The sequence below is a fragment of the Asterias rubens genome, chromosome 5, assembly GCF_902459465.1.
Source record: "Asterias rubens chromosome 5, eAstRub1.3, whole genome shotgun sequence".
In the NCBI taxonomy this organism is placed as follows: domain Eukaryota; kingdom Metazoa; phylum Echinodermata; class Asteroidea; order Forcipulatida; family Asteriidae; genus Asterias; species Asterias rubens.
In genome coordinates this window covers 11147213-11174455 of record NC_047066.1, presented here as the reverse complement: position 1 = coordinate 11174455, position 27243 = coordinate 11147213, and the positions used below count along the sequence as shown (strand labels likewise).

At 37.5% G+C, this 27243-nt stretch overlaps 3 protein-coding genes across 3 annotated transcripts; all 3 read right to left on the bottom strand.

Moving 5' to 3' along the window:
* Positions 1–1310: 1310 nt before the first annotated feature.
* LOC117290623 (delta-type opioid receptor-like) lies at positions 1311–3222 on the bottom strand. Its single transcript, XM_033772088.1, has one exon. The coding sequence runs from the start codon at positions 2930–2932 to the stop codon at positions 1853–1855; it is 1080 nt and encodes a 359-aa protein (XP_033627979.1). The 5' UTR covers positions 2933–3222; the 3' UTR covers positions 1311–1852.
* Positions 3223–11229: 8007 nt separating this feature from the next.
* Positions 11230–13387, bottom strand: LOC117290815 (kappa-type opioid receptor-like). Its single transcript, XM_033772378.1, has one exon. The coding sequence runs from the start codon at positions 12801–12803 to the stop codon at positions 11670–11672; it is 1134 nt and encodes a 377-aa protein (XP_033628269.1). The 5' UTR covers positions 12804–13387; the 3' UTR covers positions 11230–11669.
* A 5027-nt stretch (positions 13388–18414) lies between these two features.
* Positions 18415–19521, bottom strand: LOC117290154 (growth hormone secretagogue receptor type 1-like). The gene has a single exon (XM_033771408.1). The coding sequence runs from the start codon at positions 19519–19521 to the stop codon at positions 18415–18417; it is 1107 nt and encodes a 368-aa protein (XP_033627299.1).
* Between the last annotated feature and the right edge of the window lie 7722 nt (positions 19522–27243).

Below are 27243 nucleotides of genomic sequence, written 5' to 3'. Positions count from 1 at the left end.
CGTGTTTAAAACTTTAACCAGTGTTTTCATTTGTATTGAAATGTATCGTTGAGCATTGTTGCAAACTAAAACTTTTGCAAACAAAATTGCTAAAGTGGGCTTTTATTCAGCCCTTCCAAAATATAAAAGAACTGCTCTCCGGTAAGAAAATGGAACAATCTTCTTTGGTAATTGACAAGACAACATACAGATATATCTTGTTTTCTATTGTCAAGTTTAGTTTGTTACAGACACAAGTTGAGCCAATTGCTACCCAAAAACTGTTTTCCATGACGCTTAAAGCCTTTATACACTTTCTGAACAGAACAAAAATTAAAAGTTCACAAATTTACAAATAACTTACAGGGTACATCATGTAAATATACATGCACTAAAATTGTTTACGTTTCCATTTGATATTATGTGCACTTCGTGTTTAAAACGTTAACCAGTGTTTTCATTTGTATTGAAATGTATCGTTGAGCATTGTTGCAAACTAAAACTTTTGCAAACAAAATTGCTAAAGTGGGCTTTTATTCAGCCCTTCTATAAATATAAAAGAACTGCTCTCCGGTAAGAAAGTGGAACAATCTTCTTTGGTAATTGACAAGACAACATACAGATATATCTTGTTTTCTATTGTCAAGTTTAGTTTGTTACAGACACAAGTTGAGCCAATCGCTACCCAAAAACTGTTTTCCATGACGCTTAAAGCCTTTATACACTTTCTGAACAGAACAAAAATTAAAAGTTCACAAATTTACAAATAACTTACAGGGTTTACAGAAGGTAATGGTGAAAGACTTCCCTTGAAATATTATTCCATGAAATGCTTTACTTTTTGAGAAAACATTTAAACAATTATCAACTCTCGATATCGAGAATACTGGATATATTTAAAACACTTGTCATGACACGGCGAAATGTGCGGAAACAAGGGTGGGTATTCCAGTTATTTTCTCCCGACTCAGATGACCGATTGAGCCTAAATTTTCACAGGTTTGTTATTTTATAGATAAGTTGTGATACACAAAGTGTGGCCCTTTGGACAACACTGTTTACTGATGTTGTGCATTTACTTTAAGGCACTGGGCACTATTGATAATAATCAAAGTAACGTAGTTTTTGAGAAAGAGGTAATTTCCCACTCAAAAAATTAAAGTCTTCAGACATGAAGTCTTTTTTCGGCATCTGAGAGCACACAAAAGTGTGTATTTCCTCTCATTATTCTTTTGCAACTTCGACGACGAATTGAGCAAACATTTTCACAGATTTGTTATTTTATATGCATATATGTTTGGATCCACCAAGTGAGAATACTGGTCATTGGCAATTACCAAACATCCGGTGCCTTTAACAATAACATTTTAAAACTTTCAATATAACTTTAAAGTAGGCCCAATGTTCGACAGATTTTACCCAAAATGTTGATGTAAAACATTTATATGCTACACTGCAAAGAATGAAGTGTTAAAATTGACACCATGTACATGTAGGTGTTGTCTTATACCAGAGAAGTTTATGTTATTTAATCGCCCTAGGGTGTAAATGTTGGTTCATTTGTTGGTATCTTTCTAAGGTAAGGTAAGGTTCATTTTTATTTGCAACCACATGCGGTTGGAATCATTATAAAATTACTAATACTTACAAAACACATCACAGAAACTTTAAAATCATTAATCTCTATGTACATGTATACAAGATGAAGGTTCAAAAAGTAAATGCATCAGTGGCAACACCCATGGTGTCAATTTAACACCCCAGTTTTTGCACTGTACATGGTACACGTAAATATGAACACTGATTTTTGATTAAAAAAAGAGGACTGTATAATTTCTACAACAAGATGTCGTTAAAATTAATACTTTGATTCTTAGACACCAGTCATCTCTGTTCGACTCATTGTAGAAACAGACCTAGGCCGTTGTTTTGCTTTGCAGAGAAACACCTGTTTGAATGCTAGACGGTATTGCGAGTTCATCGCACCGTATATCAATGGATTTATACAAGTGTTGATTAGCTGAGGAAGGGCTGTGATCCACTTCTGCAATGTGTCCCCAAACACAAGGTCTAGTGGATTGGGGATCTGGGCAACGTAACAAATCCACCAACTGAAACTGAACACGCGATATGGGATATGACAGATGAAGAAAATGATACCATTCACAACCAGCATCTTAGCAACTTGGTTCCTTACTTGTTGTGCCTTCTGATCATCTTTTACCACGTTGGCACCAACGCGGTTGTGCAACGCCCGAACGATACCAACAAACATAAAAACGTTAGCAACCATTAATATGGTCCAGGGAAAGTTCAACAATGGTATGACAACGTGTATTATCCAAGGCGCTAACGGGCGACAATACGACATTGTTGAAGGAAATCCCTGGTAAGTGTCATTTTCAGGCCATCGGAGGCACATATCAGTTTGATAATCAGCCCACAAGGGTACTGTCAAAGCAGAAATTACGATCCCAACAACCCAGCAGATAGCAACAAGTCTGTTAGTTCGTTTCCTTCCACGGATCTTAAGATGTTTCACAGGATGACACATTGCAAGGTATCTTTCAAAGGACACCATTGTTACCAACAGAATAGCTGCAAAGTAGCCAATATTTGTCAATCCAGCATGAATCACACATCCAGCTGAGCTCTGGTAGGGCTCATTATAGATGACTATCGAGGTATAATAGCTCCACATATACTGTAGTACTGAAGTGGCCAGGAACAGTAGGTCAGATATTGCCAAATGTGCCAAGATGATGTTAGTATCGGATCTCATTTTCGGGATGCGGAAAATGATGAGAAGAAAAGTAGAGTTGCTGATTAGACCAAGACCCATTAAGATTGGTAAGATGATGGTAATAATGATGTCGTCTGCTGGAGGATAAATCCACGCTGAAACATCCTCCTCCTCGATGTAATAAGTCACTCTGCAGTAATTTGATTCCATGTTGTAAGCTAGAGCTCCTGGAAGTCAACTGTGTCTGTACATGTATGTAGTGAGATTGGGCTGAAATCTATAGCTACACAAAAGAAGCTGTAAGCTAAGTGAATATGTGTAGGTTGACAACACTGTGGTAAATGTCAAACTTTTTTGTGGACAGTTGAGTCGATACTGAGCAGTTTTGTTTCATGTTTTGCTTTTTAAATGCTAAACACATTGATCAGCGTCGGGCAAGTATGATGGAAAATGGCTGCCTCTAATATTTTTTATAGCTGTCTATTCTACTGGTACCCATTGATTCGGAACGGTATTTTTATAATAATAATATTGTACACAATGAATGTTTATGAGTGCAATGGTGCGAATATGTTCATGAGTTGAAAGATGGAATGTTCTATTCAACGAGGCGGAGCCGAGTTGAATGGAACATTCCAGCTTTCAACGAATGAACATATTCGCACCATTGCACGAATGAAAAACATTCATTATTTGTTTTATATAACATCCAAGTAGAACTTTGTCATTTTGATTGAAAGAAACAACTTTCAAAACAAACAATTTCAACTGTAGAAGCCGAATGCTAGTAATTTTACTATGCCTTCTTGCAGTAACACCTGCTGCGTTACCAAAGACACGCGCACGCAGTGATGTTTTTACTCAGCTTTTTCGTTCCATCCGAAAAGTACCATTGCACGCTGGCAGCGTGCCAGCGTGCAATGGTACTTTTCGGATGGAACGAAAAAGCACGGCGAGTGACTCAGCGTACAATGGTACTTTTATTTGCTATCACGTGACGGACAATCCTCCAATCAAATGGCAAGGATCTGCTTGGGTGTTATATAAAAGAATATAGCGCATCAAACAAGGTACTCAAGGCGCTGTATACAACCTTGAGAGAACGTAGGCTTATGTCATGTGGTAGCTGAATACTCATGTGCAACTTGGCTCTCGGCCAGGGCCCAATTTCATGGCTCTGCTTACCGTAAGCACAGAACCGGCACTTACGGAAGCAGGGAATTCTAGTGTTTACGGCAAGCGTATTTCACGGGTTAGCGGTGAATTCTGGCTTCTGCGCGTGCGTACTTCACGTTACTAGGCATTCTATGCTTACAAGGCTAGTGCATAAATTTGGCGCTTGCATGTACATGTAAGCAGGGAATCGTGATATTAAGCGCAGAATTCGGCGGTAAGCAGAGCCATGAAATTGGGCCCAGGAGCTGTCATAAAGTGTGGTCATACCTTGTGTGTCGTCAAGCGTGGGTTGTTCATATAGCAAGTACTCGTAAGCTTGACCAACATGCTTCTCATTCAACAGTTAGCGCTAGCGCAAAGGATATTTGCGAAAGTTATTGCTATTAATGATGGCGTACGTCTTGTAAGCGAGGTAGATTTACGAATAGGCTCTGCAGACTGGTTTCATGCGAGTTCTAGTTACATTGTTGATGGTCTCAGTTTGGTGCCGTGTACGAATTGGCGAATGTATATGGCTACGTCATAATGCTTGGTTGCTGCGTCTTCATGTGTTAAGAGATATATGTTCTTAGCCACAGTCGTATAGCTGTAGAACTAGTCGCCAATTTGGAAATATAGTTATTTCTTCAGTTTATTCTCTGCATACATGTAGTTATCTTCAAGCCTATTCATTGGGTTACAGTTCACTCTATAGCTACCTTGGTCAGAACTGACTGTGATTCAGTGTCCTTGGGGGTCTGACTCATTTCCTGGTCAGGCTGACCCAGAAAATGACTAAAAGTATTAACTCAAATTGTACGGATTATATGTAATTTGACCCTTTTTTAGGTCATTATTTAAAAATAACTATACTTGCAAAAAAAACCTCAAGAGAATATTTTTCATGAATTTGTTTTGTTTAACAGCTTCCAGTTTTTTTTTTAGGGTGCTTCAGTTCTTTTTTGTTTCAAGTTTGAAGGAAACTGCTGGTAGCGGCTCCCAAAATGTTTTATAATAAAACATACTAAACAAGTCTTTTATGTGGCACGTCTTCGCCAGAAGGTTAAAATCACAGTGATGGACTGTACAGGTTTGCTTGGTAATAAATATTGTTGATTTATGAGATCACTTTTAATGCCACTGTTAACAAGGTGAAGGTACTGTGTTGCATTCTGCAGCCAATCATTTCATGAAAACGGGGCAAACCACTTCTCAATTTATCTCAACAATACAAGTATTTGCACTGAATATTTTTTTTAGCAATAGATGAATTGCAATTGGCGCAAATCGGCCGCCATATTTGATTAATTGTGCACGTGTGAAGAGCTACCATTGGCTGAGAGTCACGCGCAGCGTGTACACGCGTGCACTTTTGCCTTGTTAATATATCAATGATGGCGTTGGATGACGCGTATTGCAGCCCATCTTTAAAGACTTGCAATGCGCCTATGATAGGTCCTTACACCGGTTGGTGCTCATCAAGGTGCAGTAAAACCAAAACCAAAACGATAGAAAACAGACACAACAAAATTAGTCCTTGAAAACCTGTGGCATGAGATAATTAGTGTTGAGAAGAGATTTGATTTTTGGGGTACAAAGACAAGATCTGAGATTCAAAGTGGTAGAGAGTTCCAGATACATGGTGCAGCTGAAGCAAAAGACCTGTCTCTAGTGAAACTTCCTTTTCTTTCACGGTCATGACACAAACAACAATTGTCAAGTATTTTGCTTAAGGACACAATTGTCTGTGCCAAGAGTGGAACCCAAATCCACACTCTGCTTCTCATCAAAACATGGTAACCTCATTCTGGTTTACAGCAGGATTGTGTTGTGCTTGACTGCTTTATGTGTGCTTTATTATTAAAGACACTGGGCACTAGTGGTAATTGTCAAAGACCAGTCTTCTCACTTGGTGTATCTCAACATGTGCATAAAATAACAAACCTGTAAAAATTTGAGCTCAATTGGTCGTCGAAGTTGTGAGATAATAATGAAGAAAAAAACACCCTTGACACACAAAGTTGTGTGCTTTCAGATGCTTGATTTCAAGACCTCAAAATCTAATTCTGTTGACGTCTCAAAATCAAATTCGTGGAAAATTACTCCTTTCTCGAAAACTACGTTACTTCAGAGGGAGCCGTTTCTCACAATGTTTTATACTATCAACAGCTCCACATTCTCGTTACCAACTTACTAAGTAAGGGTTTAAGGTAACAATTATTTTTAGTAATTACCATTGGTAATTACTAAAATTAATTATAACCAATAGTGTCCACTGCCTTTGTTTAAACTGCTTTATTTGTGCTTTAAGCAGTCCAGGGCCAAGGGTCAAAGTGAAGACTTTATTTGTGTGCTCTCACCCTTGGTGCAAGATGTCAATTAACCATATTGGAGTTATTATCTTCTTCATCGTTTCATTTCTTTTCGGGTGGTAACCTGTTTTAGCTAAGCATAATTTATCTGTGCTTAGCAAATAATTGTGCTTAACAGCTCTATGAAGTTGGGTGCTAATATACACAAGTACAAGGCAGCAAAACGTTAATAAAACCAGCAGTTAAACCCACACAGGTTTCATAAAGTTTTATGAGCGCTTTATGATGTTGATGGTTACCAGTAAGGTTCTCCTCAATGGTTACCAGTAAGGTTCTCCTCAATGCCTAAAATATGCATCAATTAAGTGAAGTATTAAGGTTTGCACGTACTGCGGGTAAATGCCCCCGATGATGCTTGCTTTTTAAAGGCAGTATAGACACTATTGGTAATTACTGAAAATAATTATTAGCATAAAACCTTTCTTGGTGACAAGTAATGGGGAGAGGTTGATGGTATAAAATCTGGAGAAACGGCTCCCTCTGAAGTGCCATAGTTTTCAAGAAAGAAGTAATTTTCCACAAATTTCTGATTTTGAGACCTCAGATTTAGAACTTGAGGTCTCGAAATCAACCATCTACATGTAACATGTCTAAACGCACACAACTTCGTGTGACATGGGTGTTTTTTTTGTTTCATTATTATCTCGCCAGGGAGGTGACCGATTGAGCTCAAATTTTCACAGGATGGTTGTTTTATGCGTATGTTGAGATACACCAACTGTGAAGGCTAGTCTTTGACAATTACCAATAGTGTCCACTGCCTTTAAAAAACCTCATGTGCCAATCACGCCCAAACTTGTGTGACCAATAGGTTTGAAGATAATCATGAACATCAGTTTGGCAGAATTCTTCTTAAGTGTTGTAACAAAAAAAGGAAGTCAAGTCTCATTATCAGGTCTTATTTTGCAGGTTCTAGATGCACTTGAGTATTTGTAGTACATTAAGTGATTGTTCATGACAAACAAGAATTCACAGTGTACACTGTGGTACAACAAGATTGCTTAGAATGTACACTGTAGTTAGAAATTATGATGTATCTCATACATGAACAGGTGTATGGTATAACTGAAGCTTATACAGTCTATGGGATTTGAGGCATTGCAGTTAGGACTTGAGGCATTGCATGGGAGTGGGAGGTATCAATATATATATATTTGGTTTGTGATAACACCATGTGTGTACATGTATCTACAATGTACTTGCCAGGTAGAGTTTGTTCATAGAGAACTGTCTTTCCTTATTCCACTACCGCGGAGTAGGTTGTTCCTTATTAAAAGTAAATTTGCATTTTAAGGAACGACACATAATATTACACAGGGTTCTGCCCAGGATTTCTTTTGTGACGGAAACATTTTTTTGCCTGGATCATAAAAATAGACTGTATAACCAAAAAGTACTAACAATGTATGCCCTTGGATACCATGCTTTTACTGGTAAATATTCAGTGTAAGATTTTGTTGAACCCTTTTGAAAGGAATTTGCAAGTTGAATTTTAAAACATAAAAGTGTGTTATCTCCCTCTCCACATCAAACAGGCTACCACCTTTACACGTTTTGAAGGATTTGGGTACTTTTTGTAACACAAAACGCAATGTCCACAGATTTACATTAAACTACACCGGTTGAAGATAATGGTAGTAGAAAGCGCACCTTAAAACATTACCTTCTGCGGTGCTGTAGTTTTTGAGAATGAGTAAATGAGTAAAACAATGTCATGAAAATACGTTCTTACATGCTAAAATAATCACTGAGACAAAAATTATTTTACTCATTTCTCAGAAACTACAGCACCTCAGCAAGTATTATTTTAAGGGAAGCTTTCTACTACAGTATGAGTATCTTCAAACTGTGTAAGTTTAGTGTACATCTGTGGACATTGTGTTTTTTGTCCTACAAAAAGTACTTATACACTTTAAAAACAAACCACAAAACGCTTCTGTTAAAAGTTAAAATATTTTTTCCTGACCAATTTCAACAACCATCTGTCTCAATGAAAACCAGTCTGATTGATCCAGCATGTTCAATTTCGGTTAAATAAGATTGCTCCGTTTTGTAGTTGATTGTCAATAGTTTAGCATTCACTGGTCAAATAAGAGCCTTCAAATTTGTATACATGTAGGTCGTAAAGATCATTGAACTTCGCAAATGCCAACAGCAAGAGGCTGATCAGCCATTCATTTTCATTGTTTGTAAATAGACATTGTTGAAATTAAACCGGAGAACTGTGAAAAATGTAGTGTTGACTGCCATGTGTGCAAAAACACACAATTATATATATAGCACCTTAAAAAAAAACTAAAAAAAACCTGAGTTTGATTGAAATAGGAAATCGTGAATTGAATGCGTGTTAATATAACCTATTTCATTTTTACTGAAATTGGCTGGGGGAAACCTTCATTATCGGAGTGTATTCACGTAAAGTGCAGATAAGTGTTTGTAATCTTGTCTATTCTATTTCCACCAAAAACCAAAACATTCCTATAAATAGTATTCCTATATTCATCGTTAATATTTTAACGTAACAGTAAACCAAATTTCTGTTTTCCTTCTGGTTGTCCCATTTACACAGAGTGGCTTTTTAGCCTTGTTTGGGGCACTAGTTGAAATAAAAAACACAAAACTAAAAAAATAAACAAAACAAGCGTAATTTAACATTCACCAACTGCTATAGTATTTTGTTCAGCCAACAAAATTGTATTGTGACCTTTGAATTTAGGACAAGATATCTTCAGCAGGCCTCAAATTTCCCGATTTTTAGGGCAAGGCCACTTTGGCCTTGAATTTGTCAAATTTTGAAAGGGCACCAAGGCCATGGGGTAGGGCACCAAGGCCAACTTAAAATTTCAAAAAGGGCATCAAGGCCATAAAAAATAAAGATCATGAAACAATTTCTGTTCAGGTCCATGAAGGCTATTTTAATGAACCATTTCATTACTTTTGCTTTCCTGTAACAAAAAAACATCAAGTATTTTTAAATGTATTTAATTTTATTGATTAATGGGAAGTAAAAGTAAGCATCCATTTTTTGTTGCGATGGCCAGACGTAAACAATGAACTGTCACTTAACTGTGTGCAGCGGAGATTTTGTTGCGACGGCCGGACGTAAACAATGAGCTGTCACTTGACTGTGTGCAGAGCGGAGATTTATTCAACGGACATACATGTACATGTAAAGTACATGTACATGTACTTTTCATGTACATGTACATGATGTGTGATTTACGTAACATGGCCCACGTGCACAAACATGTACGAGTACCAGTGAACAAGCACAACACCAGTGGAATAGGCGGACGCCCAACCTCGAATGGAACCGAAATTGTGATTAGCTGGTACCCATCATGGACAACCTTGCGTGGGTACGCATGTTGCAAGATGAGTACCAGTGCGATTGTTCTCAAATGGTCGTTGCAAGTACATCCGGCCCGTGTATAAACTTCGAGTACACAATGTCTATGATGGATGCACGTCTGTCGTTCGTTCTGCATCGTGCACACACACATGCACTGCATGGATATGCTGCCGTCCGTTTAAATTCCGTGTGATGAGCATTCAACCGACCGCGCTCTGTGTGCGTGTATTAATATAGAATGTACATGTAAGTGTTTGATTTTATGTGCACACAGACGGATGGTGGTGGTGTATCAAAACATAAATTTTGATCTCAAAAAGGGCACGGCGGCCATCGGAGAAAAAGGGCACGGCCTTTTTGGCCGCGAAAATGTCAGATTTTCTCGGGGCACCACGGCCAGTAAGCAGGGCACCGGCGGCCATGGCCGTCGTGGCCGCCGGGAAATTTGAGGCCTGCTTCAGACCGAAGTACTTTTGATTTCTACCATTGATATTTGTTTGTTTCTTTCTCTCTTTCTGTCTTAGTTTCCACTCAAGTAAAACAAATCTATCTAGAAACCCATACAGTAGGGCTTGTATCGATGAACCTATAGTTGCCAATGGACAAAATTGGTATATTCATGCAAAACTAGGAATTGAAGGATTTTATGTATTTATTTTATCACATGCTTTTCGAGGAAAGCAAAAGAGAAGCAATTAAAAATAGTACATTGAATGAACATAAAGAACACTGGGCCGACGACCTGCACTCAACCATTGGCAAATACAGGGTAATATTAGGACTGTCACACCATTGTCTTTATGATTCTTAAAGGGATATTATATCAGTGGTTTTTGGTAGAGTCAATTAATTTATATTTCCTAATCTGTTTAAGTGTTCATGTTTGAGTGTAAAACAACACAACAAATGGTTGGTGTTCTGGGCTACACTTCAACAACCTGTTAAAGCAGAAAATACTTCTCAGCAAATTTCATTTCAGCAAACATTTAGTTTTTTTAGTTTTTTTATTTATGTGAATTTCATGGTATTTTGACTGGTACACAGTTTCTGCCAAAGCTTGATTTTGTTTTGTGCTTAGCATACTTCTGTTCTTACCGGCTTTAGTACATGTACATAGGTAGTGCGTTTCTTCATATCCCTTTACTGCAAAGAAAATACCAGTCGTCGATTTCACAAAACTCTTCGTAAGGATTAGTCTGAGGACTTAGGACGAGTTAAGTCCTGACGTAGGGACGCATTGGACCCATTTGAGATAAGCAACACCACTCTGGCACTGTGCTGCACCCTAAACCTTTGTTAAAGGGAAGGTACACTATTGGTAATTGTCAAAGACCCGGTTCTCACTAGGTGCATCTCAACAAATGCATAAAGTAACAACTCTGAAAATTTGAGCTCAATTGGTCATCGGAGTTGGGAGAAAATGATGAAAAAAAAAACCATCCTTGATGGACGAATTTGTGTGCGTTCAGATAGGAATTAAAGACTTCTAGCTAGAAGTCTTTTATTATTTTAGTGAGAAATTACCTCTATTTCAAAACTTATGCTACATGTACTTCAGAGGGAGCCATTTCTCACAATGTTTAATACTGTACGTGTGTCAACAGCTATCCAATGTTCACTACCAAGTCAGTTTTGAAGTTAACATTTGTTTTGAGATATTACCAAACGTGTACCTTCCCTTTAATCTTAATAAATACATCTGATTTTTGTAACAGTGTGAATACTGGGAAACAGACGTAGGCCTATATTACAATGATCATGTATATCTTAAAATGTGAAACGGATTTGCAAACACTTGCCTTTGGACTCAGACTGAAGTATCCTGTCTGTATTGCGCAAACTGTAGACCAGGGGCTGATTTCAAAAAGCAATACAATTTATTGCAATACAAATTGTAAGTATTACCAAAGAGATCTGAATAGTGACATCACACTTTACTAAGCAACTGCGATTTATTGAGTTACATATGCAATCTATCTAAGCTCTTTGTGAAATTGATCCCTGATGCCATTGGAGTTGCATTGAGCGAGTTTTCTATAGTATGATGTACGCAAGAAAACTCTATATATTAGACTTGGCTTTTACATACGTTCTTCACCAACGAACCTGTCGTGATGGCTCGATTTGATGCAGTGCAAACTGTGTAGATACTTTGTGGCTGTCTATGGTGCTTTTTGCACTGAAATGCTTGCGTGAATGCAGTACGATACTGAGCACTGATTAGTCCATAAATCAGTGGATTTACACTGTTATTGATCAATTGTGGGATTACGAAGATCCAGTCTCCTGACATGCCGAGTGCAGCTTGGATTGGATCAGGAATCCCCGCTATGATACAGATGATTTTTGTGAAGCTCAGAACAGCATATGGCATTTGACACAGGAAGAACACCACACCATTAACAATCAACATTTTGACCACCTGGTTTCGGGTTCGGAGCTTGGTGAGGTCACTTTGAGAAGTCCTACCAATGGCTGTCCGGTTGTGTAACATTTGAATGATCTTTATGTACATGTAAATGTTGGAAACCAGTGCGACTATCCAAGGAATGTTTAGCAATGGAGTAGTCAAGTAATTTATCCATGGCTGTACGACACCACAAAATGCCACAATTAATGGGAACTCGTGGTACATGTCATCGTCTGGCCATTGCAGGCAGACAAAGGTGATTTTAGCATTACGCAGAACAGCTAATCCGGACAACACAAGCCCAACTGACCAACAGATTGCCACGATTTTATTGGTTCTTTTCCGTGTACGGATTCTCAGGTGCTTTAGAGGATGGCACATGGCAAGATATCTCTCAAACGAAACCATGGTTATTAAAGCAATGGATGCAAAATATCCAGTGTTTATGGCTACAAAAAAGCTGACACACTCTGCCGAGGTCACAAAGATGACACTATCGAACACTGGCGATGTTGCATAGAGCCAGAAGTACTGTAACGCAGATAGGCACAAGAACAGAAGATCAGCCAGTGCCAAGTGTACCAAATAGATATTAGTTTCCGATCTCATTCTAGGAATGCGGAATATGACAAAAACAAAAGTAGTGTTGTTGAAGATTCCTATGGTTACTATAATCGGTATGATGATAGTGGTTATGATGGTATCCACCGGTGTATGAATCCAATCGGATGTGGTCTCCTCAGTGATGTTATAGGACAAACTACAGCTATCTGATGTCACATCATTCCCCATGACGATTCGCTTTTAATCTTCTGCAAACAGGAGTTACAGTTGATCGTATCTCAACACGTCTCGCTTGTGTTTAACTCGCAGTTGTGGTGTAATAGCTACTCGATGAAGCTTTTATGAACCACAAGTCCTGCTCCTGCCTCTTCCGTCTGACTGTGTATCCCATGATATGTGAAATAAAAACATCAATCAATTCTTTGCTAACCACTTGCAAATAATTAACCATAAAAATAAACACAATTTATTGGAGCGGTATTTCATCAGTGCTTTGATTTTTTTGTTTTTAACAGTTTCAATCTTCACAACGGTTATTTTTACAAATCTCCTGGGACAACCACATAACTTTGCACAGTCGCAGTTAATATTTGAGCCTTGTGGCCAATTAAATGCCATTAATAGTAACATGGAAACAGTGTTCCTTCTCAGACATGTTTGAAGTCCACGCTAGCAGCATCAGTTAAATTGGCGAGATGGGTAATAACAGCCTCACTAACCAGGGTGTCACGCCGTATCAATACCTCTCATCACTTACCCCTGGTAGGGAAGTAATAATGGAATAAAAAACATGCTTGTCACACGAAGATGTGTGCTTTTGGATGCTTGTTTTGGGGATCTCAAATTCTAAATCTGAGGTCTCAAAATCAAATGAGTAGAAAGTTTGTCTCATATTCAAATTCAAATATTTAAGTTGGAAATTACTTCTTTCTAAAAAAACTGCATACAGTTTGACATGTCACGTTATAAAAGAAAAACGAGAGGAGACTATAGGCTGCTCTTTGTGCCTCTATTGCAGGCTATTGCACTTAAAGCGCGCACGTTGAGTGGTTTGAGTGGTTCAACCACACAGGCCTGTTTGAAATATTAATACATGTACTGGAACATTTTTAGTAACAAATACTGTGGGCAAAGCAAGCAGCGCAAACTTGCTTAAAGGACGCGGCATGGATCACCCCTGGAACGAGGTTTCTGGGACTTTGTAAGCGTTTGAACGATTAAACTGATTTTATTATTAAGTTTTTTGTTGTAAACTTGTGTCTGTTAACAGTGATAATTATATGTTGTTATATGCACGGCTTTATGGAATGCTTTGAAAAGCTCAAAGCTTATAACGTGTGCATTATTTGCTAGTCTTCTAGAATAGACTTTGAAAATGGCCCCAATTAAACTCTTGGTGGCGCTCTATAATGCATTTCTTTTTTACTAGCAATACATTGAGTTTTGTTTTGTATAGACCACTTCAATTACATGTATCACCAAATGTATAACTGGACTGCAACAAACCTGCAATAATGTTGCTCTATGAAGAAACACCTTTCTTGCTGATTGTAGTAAATGATACATTATGGTGTTATTAATATATTCATTCAGGTTTTTAATAATAGACATAGAATACATCCACAAAGTGTAGAATACTGATCAGACCTCATGTTACATTAATGGGTTTCTTTTTGGCAGTGAATAATGCAGCTGATACTTTTTGCTCACCACTGCAGTACAATAATTTTTAAACAAGCCTTTGCATGCAATATTTAAAGACACTGGACACTATTGGTAATTGTCAAAGACCAGTCTTCTCACTTGGTGTATCTCAAAATATGCATAAAATAACAAACCTGTGAAAATTTTAGCTCGATTGATCGTCGGAGTTGAAGAGATAACTATCAAAGAAAAAATACCCTTGTCACACGTAGTTGTATGCTTTCAGATGCTTGATTTCGAGACCTCAAATTCTAAACTTGAGGCCTCCAAATCAAATTCGTGGAAAATTACTTCTTTCTTGAAAACTACGTCACTTCAAAGGGAACCGTTTCTCACAATGTTTTATACCATCAACCTCTCCCCATTACTCGCTACCAAGTGAGGTTTTATGCTAATGATAATTATTTGGAGTAATTACCAATAGTGTCCACTGCCTTTGATTCATTCAAAACATGATGAGAGCAGTGCACGTATGCACTGAATTCTAAAAACTGCAATACATTAAAGGTAAACTGTGGATTTGGAAACAATCGGTTGTTTTAATTATGCTATGCAAATACAGCTAGACATAATTGCATTTGTGCACAAATGCAGAGCTGTTTCGTAAATAAAATTTTCAAATTATTGTTTGCACTTAATTTGAAATTCTCTTTGAATCAAAATAGTTATGACCAATCCAGCCTATTTAAATAAATAATTTGGATTATACCATGTTCAGATAGCATTTTATGACTTAGAGGTGCAAAAATGGAAAAAATCATAAAAAATCATGTGATGACGTCATCATGACGTCATTTCACATTTCACAAGAACTTGCCAATATCCAACAACCTACCAAGTTTCAACATGATCGCATGATTACTTCGGGAGTTATATTAGTTCAAAAAGTACACCTTTAAGGCTGCGTCACGTGACCCCCAATGATGTCATTGATTTGAAACTTCACACATATGAAGATGACAAATAAAAAATAAAAATAAACAAAAAAAATTTAACAAAAACAAGAGCTGTTTCGCTGCGCTTTGCTACGAAACAGCTAAAAAAAACTTCAACAAAAACAAGAGCTGTTTCGCTGCGCTTCGCTACGAAACTGCTAATAAATCAACCTATGAACAAATCATTTCAATAGGTGATTGCATTAACTCGTTTAGATATTGCTGAAAATCCGGAGCGGTTATGTCCACGCAGGAAGAATAGTGTAATTGGAATACACAACCTGACAAACGTTTGTGGCAGTATAAAAACATTTCTCAGGTTAAATTTTTTGGGCCTAAAACACATAACCGCACTACTTCTCAAAATGCTTTGTACATATCGAAAGCTGCTGTAGGCTGTTTAAACCAAAAGGGTTACATACGTGTGTATGCCATTAAAGTTAGGAGTGATTATCAAAGAGACGAAACCAAATACTCGACTGCATTAAATGTATTGTTTTAACCTTTAAAGGCAGTGGACACTTTTGGCAATTACTCAAAATAATATTTGGCATAAAACCTTTCTTGGTGACGAGTAATGGGGAGAGGTTGATGGTATAAAACATTGTGAGAAACGGCTCCCTCTGAAGTGCCATAGTTTTCGAGAAAGAAGTAATTTTCCGAATTTGATTTCGAGACCTCAGATTTAGAACTTGAGGTCTCGAAATCAACCATCTAAACGCACACAACTTCGTGTGACAAGGTTTTTTCATTCTTTCATTATTATCTCGCAACTTCAATGACCGATTGAGCTCAAATTTTCACAGGTTTGTTATTTTATGCATATGTTGAGATACACCAACTGTGAAGGCTAGTCTATGACAATTACCAATAGTCCACTGTCTTTAATACCATATTGTATACAACACGACACACACATAAGTTCAGTTTCATTTTTAAGTGACATAAAGCCCGGTTCATACTGCCTGAGAATGCGAATGCGAACTACATGTAGACGTCACGACCCTCCTTTTGCAGCGATATTGGCAAGTGAGTTGCGCTCAAGTCAACTCAGTGCGAATTTCGTTGCGAATTTGTGACGTTAACATTTGTATTGCATTCGCATTCGCAGGAAGTATGAATCGGGCTTAAGTCGTCCCAACAACCTTTTCACCAAAACAATTGATAAGAAGTAAAAGGAAAGTTGCAGATGTTCTTCTTTCATTGCTAACTCGAAGCAGTCACATAGTGCAACAACAAAAATTTAACGCCTCCATAAACTCACTTCAAAACTTTGTTTAAATGCAATTATAACAATTTATTGGCTCGTTATTAACTTTTCTGTTGCAAATTGAAAACTTGGTTTCAATATACTTGGTAGAAGTCGTTTTTGTTTTCTAAAGCGGTCATGGTAGCCCTAAAGTGTTCCTTGTCATTGGAAAACTATATGATAGATTTATACTGCTTAGGAGACCGAGTGCACTTCAAAATTCAACTTTTTGAGTCAGCTGGGAATTTGGATCCGTTTTAGAACTCAAATCGGTAGATTTTGAATGATTTCTGGATGATATTGTAGGCCTACTGCCACATCCTGGCAGCAGCAAGATACTTCACTGATCATAATGTAAAATTTAACATTTTTGTATAATAGTATCCACGAAGCTTGGGCGATATCACGATATTATCGAATATCGCGATATTAATTTGGACACGATTTCGATATCGGATGGATTTGGTTTTAATCGCAATATTGATATATCGCGATAATCGCGATGTATCGATATATCGAGTAAATATCGCGATGTATTTGCTAGCTGAGACATCTTGCACCCCATAGGTTTGGAGTAAAACCAGAAGAATAGGTCATTAGAACACCTCTCTTATGCTAGGACTGTCTCTTCTACAACTTTCACTTGGAGTTTTAAGACTGATGATGTCAAATTTCATTAATCGCGTTTATATCGAATATCGCGATATATTGTCGGCGATATATCGTGAATAAAATAAAATCGATATCGCCCAAGCTTAGTATTCACATACGTGTAAATTCAAGAGTTAAACAAATACATAGTGTGATGTGCCTCCTTATTTCTTCATATCAAAATTTGATCAAAAAGGAAATGTACTGTGTAATCTCCTTAGAGCTGGTCTAAAAGCATACTTGCCGGAACGCCATCAGGCTTCTAATGTTATGTTGCAGGTATATTGCAGATTGTACCTGTATGGACCATAATTCTAGAAAACATAAAACAATACTCAACAAAAACTTAAATTTGAAGCTCAATTTAGTCCGGAAAGATCTCTAATTTCCAATTTGTGTCAAGATTTTAGTATTTCAGTGTTTCAGTGGGCCAGATAAATAAAAACTAGCATTTGCTTTTACTAGTCTTTTACTTAAATCCTTATAAATAAAAGTAAGCCTTAATATTGCTAGTAATTGGTCAAACTAGTAGGTAAAATCAATGCTTGAGGGACTCTTCTTATTGAGGTGTAAATAAAACCGACATTTTACTATTACCTGATAGTTTCACAAGATACTGGGCCGTGTAAAGGCCAGCATTAACAAAATGTCGATAAGTTTAAGATCAGGCATGAGAATTTGCTCAAATCTCTATAAATAACCTTTTACTGGAAAAACACCATTTACTTGAACGGATTAGTAAGTGGTCAGAGAAAAGCACAATAGCGGGGTATTCAGAAGTATAACAATAGAGGCATGGACTCATAGATCAATATATTAACTGAAATGCAGGCGGGGCAGTTTCCACTTAGTCAAGTTTTTGATGAGGAAACAGCCAGCCTCTCCACGCCAGAGCTCCAGAGATTGGTTCTTTTAGAACAATTAAAGTACACAACAAATTTGTAAGTAACATTTATAGTTGGATCATTAGGCCAAGGGAAAAATAACCCTTTAATACTGACGCGATACCGAACCATTATATGCAACACTGTTGTGTAAGTAAAATCTCAAGCTCCTCATGCAGTAGCTTGTAAAAATACAAGTAATTGCTACAGTATGTTAGTAAAATGTCGTTTTTATTTATATGTCTATAAGTGAAAGGTAATCCAGCGAGCAAAATGTTCATGCCTGATATTTTACTTTTCAGTCTTCTTGCTAATGCTGAACCTTTAAACTTGATAAGTAATTGCTAGTTTTTATTTATCCGGCCCAATGACCCTGTCGGAAAAAAAGAAAAAGATCGAAAAAAAAGATGGTCGGTTCACAATCTTGTTTCTTGGGTACTGTGGTCTGTTGTCAGGCTTTTTGGAACTTGGCGCCGTCTGCATTGGTTTTTGAATTGAAATTTAAACAGTTTTAAGAATGCAGATCGGTAATGTGGGCTCATCACTCCATAGATCACTGGATTGACACTGTTGTTGATCAACTGAGCGACAATAGCAATCCATTCTAATTGTTTCTCAATTGAAGCAGCGTATAACGGATTGGGAACCTGGGCTATCAAGCAAATCCATCCAGTCAGACTTAGAATGCTGTATGGTATCTGGCAAAAGAAAAATACCACACCGTTCACGATCAGCATTTTCGCAACTTGGTTCCGCATAGTTGTCCGAGCAGCCTGCATTGTGCTATTGGTATTTCTGCGCTTGTGCAGCAACTGTATGATTCGGACGTACATGTAGCTACTAGCAATCATCGCTAGCAACCAAGGAAAGTTAAGCAATGGTCCTGTGTAGTAAGCTACCCATGGCTTGACAGCACGACAAGTAGAATATGTTAACGGGAGTTTTTGGTAAGTTTCCTTATCAGAAGGCCAATGTAGGCAACGAATGTTATGTACAGCAATTCGTGGTACGGTCAGCACCGAAAGCACAAACCCCACCAGCCAGCATGTTGCAACTATTCTATTGGTTCGCTGTCGACTGCGGATTGCAAGATGTCTCACAGGGTGGCAGAGCGAAAGGTATCTTTCAACTGTCACCATGGTAACCAAAGCAATGGATCCGAAGTATGCAGTGTTGATAATTATGAAAAACATAACGCACTCAGCCGAGTTCTTGAAGAAATGATCATATGACAATGGTGAAGCGCTGTACCTCAAGATATGATGCAGGGCAGACAAACAGAGGAAAGACAGATCGGCAAGGGCCAGGTGAGCTAAGTAAATATTAGTTGCCGAGCTCATGGTATGATTGCAGCAGATAACGAGTAGAAACAGTGAATTGCAGATAAAGCCAATACAAGAGATAATTGGTATCACGGCAGTAATAAGGACCTCCTCTGCTGAGGTGTAAAGCCACTCCCAAACTTCCTCTTCGGTGATGTTAAAAGTCTTATCGCACTCAGTCGATGCCATAGCTACTCCCATGCTAGTTGAGAATTTCAAAACCTGTGTATTGAACAGCTGCTTTAACAAAATGAAGCTCTCATACCTTTCAAGTGACTGATACATGTAGCTTGCTTGTAAAACATCACTTGTTGTTGATTTAGATTTGTGTTACGTACATATATACTCCATGACCTTTGATGTCAATTATCAGCATAAATAGAAAAGAAATGGAGCACATTTATCGCTTTCAAATTGCTGCTCTAATTTTAGGTCAAACTAGTTCGTGCAGATAAGATAAGATCCTGAACACTGTGGTTATATATTCCTCTATTTATAAGCAGGATACAGGTGCACACAAATAGAAATTTAGCCGCACCACCGAAGTAGAGCTCTGTAAATACAATCATTCATCGAAAGCCATTAGAAGGGGCGGGTAAAGTCCAGAACTGTGACCAAAAAGGCTGTCTGTTCGTGTCACTGAGAGTCCTGAGACTCTTGAGTTACTTACTAACGGTGGTATTTCTGAAGACAGAATGGACGAAGTAATGGATGTCACACTTTAATGTTTGCACTGATTGTTTGTCCAGCCCTCCCTCTTCTAAAAGAAGTAACCAAAATTAAATTGTTTTATTCCAAAGGTGTTTACCCAGAAACAACACTTAATTTTTTACACTGATTGTTTTTTCATTCTGTTTCAAAGGCAAACAAAGTGTCACCCAGCTTCCTGTTAGAGACACTGGACACTATTGGTAGTTTTCAAAGACCAGTCTTCTCACTTGGTGTATCTCAACATGTGCACAAAATAACAAACCTGTGAAAATTTGATTCAATTGATTGTCAAAGTTGCCAGACTTATAATGGAAGAAAAAAACACCCTTGTCACATGTAGTTGTGTGCTTTCAGATGCTTGATTTCGGAACCTCAAAATCTAATTCTGAGGTCTTGAAATCAAATTCAAATATTTTAGTGGAAAATTTATTCTTTCTTGAAATTCAGAGAGAGAGCCATTTCTGACAATGTGTTATACTATCAACAGCTCTCTGGTGCTTGTTACCAAGTAAGTTTTTATGCTAACATTTTTTGGGGACTAATTACCAATAGTGTCCACAGCCTTTTTAAAGGCTGTGGACACTATTGGTAATTAGTATTACCAAGAATACAAATTAAACTGTTTCATCGCAGGTGTTTACCCAACAATAAAGGATAAGAAAAAAGAAAAAAACAAAAAAAACAATACATGCTCATTAAGCCGGCATAATATAGGCCTACATTAAGGACAAATACAAATATTAACTTTTTAAATGTTCAAACAAGAAGATTCTTCGTAGTTGCATACTGGAGCTGTGGTCCGAGTTTCGTCAATCTTTGTACCGCACAAAAGGAAGCTTAGCAAACCTAAGTTATTGCTCCCCTGATATAAAGCTACCCCTGAAAAATACCAGTTTATCTTTTGTGTACAATTCTTTCTTGTGCATAAATATGTAACACCCCTATGTTCCGTCACCCCTTTGTTTCAACACCTCCTGTGTACATGATGTAACTTCATAATCCCAACCCTAACATTTAAACCATGATGCTTTTCCCCTCTGAATGTTGTTGTAGGAACTGAGGGTGTCGAATTATAGAGCAGTTACCTTTTACCTGTACAGTAGGACTTTACTTTAATCATTCACTCTGTTTAAAGGGTCTATGTACTTTTTGTATGACAAAAAAACAAAATGTCTACAGATTTACACTAAATTTACATTTATTGTTACCGTTTGAAGATGATGATGGTAGAAAGCTTCCCTGAAAATATTAGTTGCTGAGGTGCTGTAGTTTTTGAGAAATGAGTAAAACAATGTCATGAAAATAATTTTCATCTCAGTAATCATGAGATGAAAATTATTTTAGCATGTAAAAACGTATTTTCATGACAAATTGTTTTACTCATTTCTCAAAAACTGCAGCACCTCAGCAACTAACATTTTAAGGTATGCTTTCTACTATCATTATCTTCAAACGGTGTAAGTTTAATTTAAATCTGTGGACATTGGGTTTTGTGTTACAAAAAGTATCCAAATCCTTTAACTTGCACTCACGTTCCTCCTATATAGTACCTATCATTTATACATAGAGCACTGTATGAAGCAGTGCATTGAACAGGTGAAAGCAGTTTAATACCAAGGCATCCCAGCCTACAAGTATTTGCTTTTAATGGGTCATGCCTCCATACAGTTTCAGTTTTGTAAAATCAAATTGTTTATAAACGTATGTTTTGTATGGAAGTAAATGTTGATTGATTGATTGACTGATAGATTGATTGATTGGTTGATTAATTGGTTGAAAGCAAAATGGTGCAATTACAAGGCTCGTGTTTACTTAATTATATAGTGTTGTCTTGGTTCAACTAGGGTTGCCCACCAGTTGTCAAAGAACTGTTCTCCAAAGTGTCCCTATTTATTAGTAACATATACCAATTATAGTAAAAGTAAGTAATTAATTATTAACAATTTGAAATGAACACTAAATTCACCATTTTCATACACTGCAAAAACTGAGTTTTTAAATAATCACACAGTGGGTATTGTCACAAATAGAAACCGGGAAAAAATGTAAAATTTGTTTTCAAAATCAACATTTTATTTTAAAATGAATTTATAAACTTCACACTCTGGCGAGTTGAACCATTCCATATAGTAATCACAAATTCTAAGTACTACCCTGTAGGGGCTAAGTTATGCATACACACAATCTCATTTCCGTTGTTTCACCACGGCAATGGGACCATGAGCACGCAATGTCCACAAAATTACTGCAAAATTAATACTGGCAGATTGTTTAAAAACATGTGTAGGTTGATGAATCTTACTCCGGTTGAATTTGTTGCATCGGTGCAACGATGTCGTATCTCGCATGGAAATGCTCAATGCATTAATGATCCTTGCATATAGAGTTTATATATAAGAACTAGAGGGCGCACTGACCTATATGAGCGACCGGGCATGGACGCAGGCAGCCATTTTCTAAGTTGACAAAACAGGCATCCCACAGCGTGTGTTTCGCCTCTGTTGTTATCGCCTCTTTCGCTTTATTGAAATCAGCCAGGCTTACTTATTCCACAATGGTTGTTGACATTTGTGTGAACTTGTTGGGTATCTTGGTGCTATTATTTCCTTCTCGTTGTGAATGGAAAACACATAATTGAACCCAGCACGGTCTCCATTACGTGTACATGTATGCACCTGTACTTTTGTATACACCTGTACTTTTCACGTTTGGCTTGTGTTCTTGCATAAAGACTAAACCGTAGTTCTGTATGGACAGGCCTGGGCACGGCCACTGACATTTCTCTTTGTGATTATTATTATTATTGTGTTTTGCGGCAACCAGTAGAATGCCAATTACATTAATTGTTATCCAACCATTTTATACCAATCTGAGATTTTCACAACCTAATTTTTAGCTGTTCCGACCTACCGTCGGAACAGGTATTGTTTTCGTCGAGATTTTTATTATTTTTATTATTATTATTATTCTTTGTTTCTGCCTAAAACCCCATTGCGTTTGTACAGCATTTTTGTTCAGGCTCCGTCTCCTAAAGTATAAGGATAAAAGAGTTAAATCATATATCAAATTGAAGCTTAGAACATAAGCTTTACTCTAATAAAAAAGTGTTAACATTCTTAATTAATTAACCACGTGGTCTTCATTTGAATTTTTAATTTGTAAACTTGATGCAGTCACTTTCATGTTATTGTGAAACATTCTCTTCGGTAATACAACACAGTATATACCTCGATGAGTTGTTTACTTCTTGAGAGGAGTCTATACTATTTTGTTTCCTACCTGCGTTCTGGACACATTACTCTGTACACGCACAACGTACGGAGGTTTAGGATTTTCGTTAGAACGTGCGTTAAATTTGTCTTTGTTTTTCTAACCGCGTTCTGGACCAATTTCTCTGTGCATGGGTTTTCGTTAAAACGAACGTGCGTAATTAGATAGGGGTTTTTGACGACATCGACGTCGTCGTCAAAAAACCCCTTAAGGCATCTAATACTACATTTCAACCCTACTTAATAGTTATAGGCGTTAGCAGTTCATATTTAGTGACAATGGTCGCAAAATCATGAAACGAGAATTATTTCGCCGGATCATAATCCCCTCTGTTGATGCACACATGTAAAAACCGACCATTTATACATCGTGCCCTTCTAGCCTAGTGGTCATCAGTCGCGACTACACATCTGAGAATTGCGAGTTCGAATCTCCGTCCGAAATCAATATTTGTGTATCACCCAAAACTAAAAATATATTTCTTTTTGTAATATTTAAGTTTGATTCTTGTCTTTATATCGATAGTGTTGCCTTTTCTTTTTCTCAAATGTTAGCCCAACATAACCTGTGTGCATGCATGACACGATGATGTTTAAAAACACAGTAAGCGAAAAATGGTGATCATAAGCGCAGAGTATGGTGGTTAAGAGTTCTGTGAAATCAACTTGTACTAGATCAAACATCAAACCACCGACCCCAAAAAAAAATTAAAAATCGTAATTAGTGAACCACGTGACCCATATTTGCATATTTAATTGAACAAGGGGACAAAGTTGTTGGAACTTCCTGTTGATGCTGACATCATGAGAACATCAGCATAAGTATTGGAATTGCACTACCTATTGAACCACTTGGAGTGTTCAAGGAGTCCAACACGTCAGTCTAGAGTCCAACTCTGATTGTAAAAATCAATTAAGGCATCATCTTCAATTTAATTTTATGCAACAAGCAGACTTATAAATTTTCTGATTTTATTTCAAAGGGTAACATAAATGGCTGTTAGCAAACGGTTTCCAACAAAAACTACATGGTGTACGTGCACAATACTCTTACTGGCCTCAAGCACTTACCTCTAGACAATAAATCAAGCATTCAGTTCAAAATGATAAAAGTTTGTTATTGCCACATTATTCAGCGAACCATGAATCATACACAGCTAATATTCACAAGAAAATCTATGTGTGGAGGGTAACAGACAGCACACAATGGAACCGGAGTTTAACAATGACAATACCAAAAGTGCAATCGTCAGCCGTTCAAGGTTTATTATACATGGGGCTGATGGTGATCAAAAGGATAAAAGTTTGTTATCGCCAAATTATTCAGCGAACCATGAATCATACACAGCTACTATTCACAAGAAAATCTATGCGTTGAGGGTAACAGACAGCACAACATGGAACCGGAGTTTAACATGACATTACCAAAAGTGCAATCGTCCTCGCTCCCCAACCAAGGTGACTACAAAACGTCTCTAATGGATAACACGGGTATATTTCGACATGGATTTTTTTCCCAGCAAGAGTTGTGGGGCCCAATTTCTCTAGTATTTATTTTGGGTATTTTGTTTATCTGTTTCATTTAAATATATGGTTAAGTTTTATTTTACGCGAACTGTTTTTGTGTTTGTTCTTCCTGTAGTTTTGAATTGTTTTGCCGCTACATAAGATTACACCCACTAAATAGAATTGCTTACATTGCTTTCTTCGTTAGAAAAAAGGGGGGAGGGGGTCCGTACTCGTTAAGGTTTGCTTTTTATGGGCCCCTCCATTCCCTACATGTGTTTTGCATTGATTTTTAGTTTTTGTTTTCTATTATTGTACGATTGCATTTGCTTGTAATAAATTATTTATTACCTTCTGTGTAGACTAAGCAAGTCTCGCGTGTATTTGAACTTGCGGGACCATTATGTTCCAAACCTTATGGAGTTTTACGTGGGACATTTTGTTTCGTCCATTATTTTAGTTTAACGTAGTTTATGACCATGAATATTATAAATATTGTTAATTATCACAGGAAGACGACCCTCTTCTTTTAGAATGTCGACTTCCCGAGATAAATTATCACAGGAAGATGACAACTGACGTTTAGGATGTCGACATACCGAGATAAATTATCACAGCAAGACGACATCCTACTTTTAGGATGTCGACATCCCGAGATAAATTATCACAGGAAGACGACATCCTACTTTTAGGATGTCGACATTCCGAGATAAATTATCACAGGAAGACGACATTCTTCTTTAAGAATGTCGACTGTTTGTAGTTATAAGACTCCTTGGGGATAGGAGAAAAATTTGGAAAAACCGTGACCTCAATTTGACCTCTACTTCCGGGTCAACCGGAAGTGGGACCATATCTCAAGAACTACTCAACCGATTTTCAATTTGTTTTCACTTACAGACTCCTTGACATTAATATTGACTGTGAAAACTCGTGACCCCATGTTGGCCTCTACGTCGGGTGAACCGGAAGTGGGACCATACGCCAAGTACTATACAACCGATTTTCAATCCTGTTTGTTCAGTTTTATCCTCCTAAGGTATTAAAAATAAACTTTGAAAATCCATGACCCCAAGTTGACCTCTACTTCCGGGTCAACCAGAAGTGGCACCATATCTCAAGAACTACACAACCGATTTTCTAACTTTTTTCAGTTACAGCCTCCTTGGGCGTTAGAGATTAGCCTTAGTTTACCGTGACCCCATGAAGTGGCACCGTAACTCAAGACACTGTACAGTATTTTCAAACTTTTTGTCAGTTATAGACTCCTTGGTAATGTTAACACATAATCAAAGCAAAAGAACACGGAACAGCTTTGTGTTTGTTCACAAACACCTAATGTCTAGTTTTTATTTATTTTTTATTTGACGCATTGACAGCAGGCATTGGCAGGTAAAGACTTGCATATCTGTCAGTTGAAATCTTTTTCAAACACTGCACATTGAATGTTTCAGGGTATGAAAAAAGTCAATCAATTTGCCTGTGCGCCATAAAAGTAAATATTGGGAACAAACAAGCCTTTCTTGCTGCGGTAATCCATTACATTATAATTCTTTAATTTAATTTCCATTATCTTGACCTGTTCTTGAGTTTCTTTGACTTAAATATTTAATTTATTTATTATTCTCCCTTTTTCACCAATATGGAAACAATTGTTGATCGAGTTGATTTAAATTGAAGTCAGTGGGTGGACCTGTACACACTGATGACTTGTGTGTGCGGTTTTCTGTTCAGGCAACATATGATGCACGCAATGTTGGAACAAGTCATTTTGTAAAACAAAAGTTGATACATGCTGTATGTAGTTCCCCAAATTAATGAAACAGGTGACTTTGCAGTGTATATAAGCAGATGGTGTTTGCCACCAGTGTATTGCTGTAGCATACATTTTTTTCTAAACACTTTATATAGCTGTAAATATTTATTCATAAATACCCCAGACAGTTTCTCTACTCCTATTGGTAGAGAGCGCGTCATGTGGGTGTGCATAAACCTTTTGTTAATGACCGGTAAAAAGTGTTAATTCATGAGCGTGACACGCGACCTTGCACCTGTATTTATAAGACAGTTTCTTCATTCCTATTGGTCGAGAGCAACAGGTGAAACAGTTGTGCCACATCACGCGATACGCGCGACGCCCACAGCATTCCCTTATAAGGAGTTGTTTACGCGAGGGCAGCGGAGGGCTCTACTATATCATAGCTGGAGGGGTGTTGTGTTGAAAGAAATCATTTAACAATTATAATTTTTGCATTTATTTTACTATTTGACCAAAAAGTGATGATGTTTTTGACCGAAAAGGTATTTATGAATGGGAATCAAAGTGTGTTGAATCGGTTTTCAACTAGTGGTTTAAACCCGCCGAGGCCTGGTTCTTAATAATTTACCTCGACTTTGTCTCGGTAAGTTATCAAGAACCAGGCCTCGTTGGGATTAA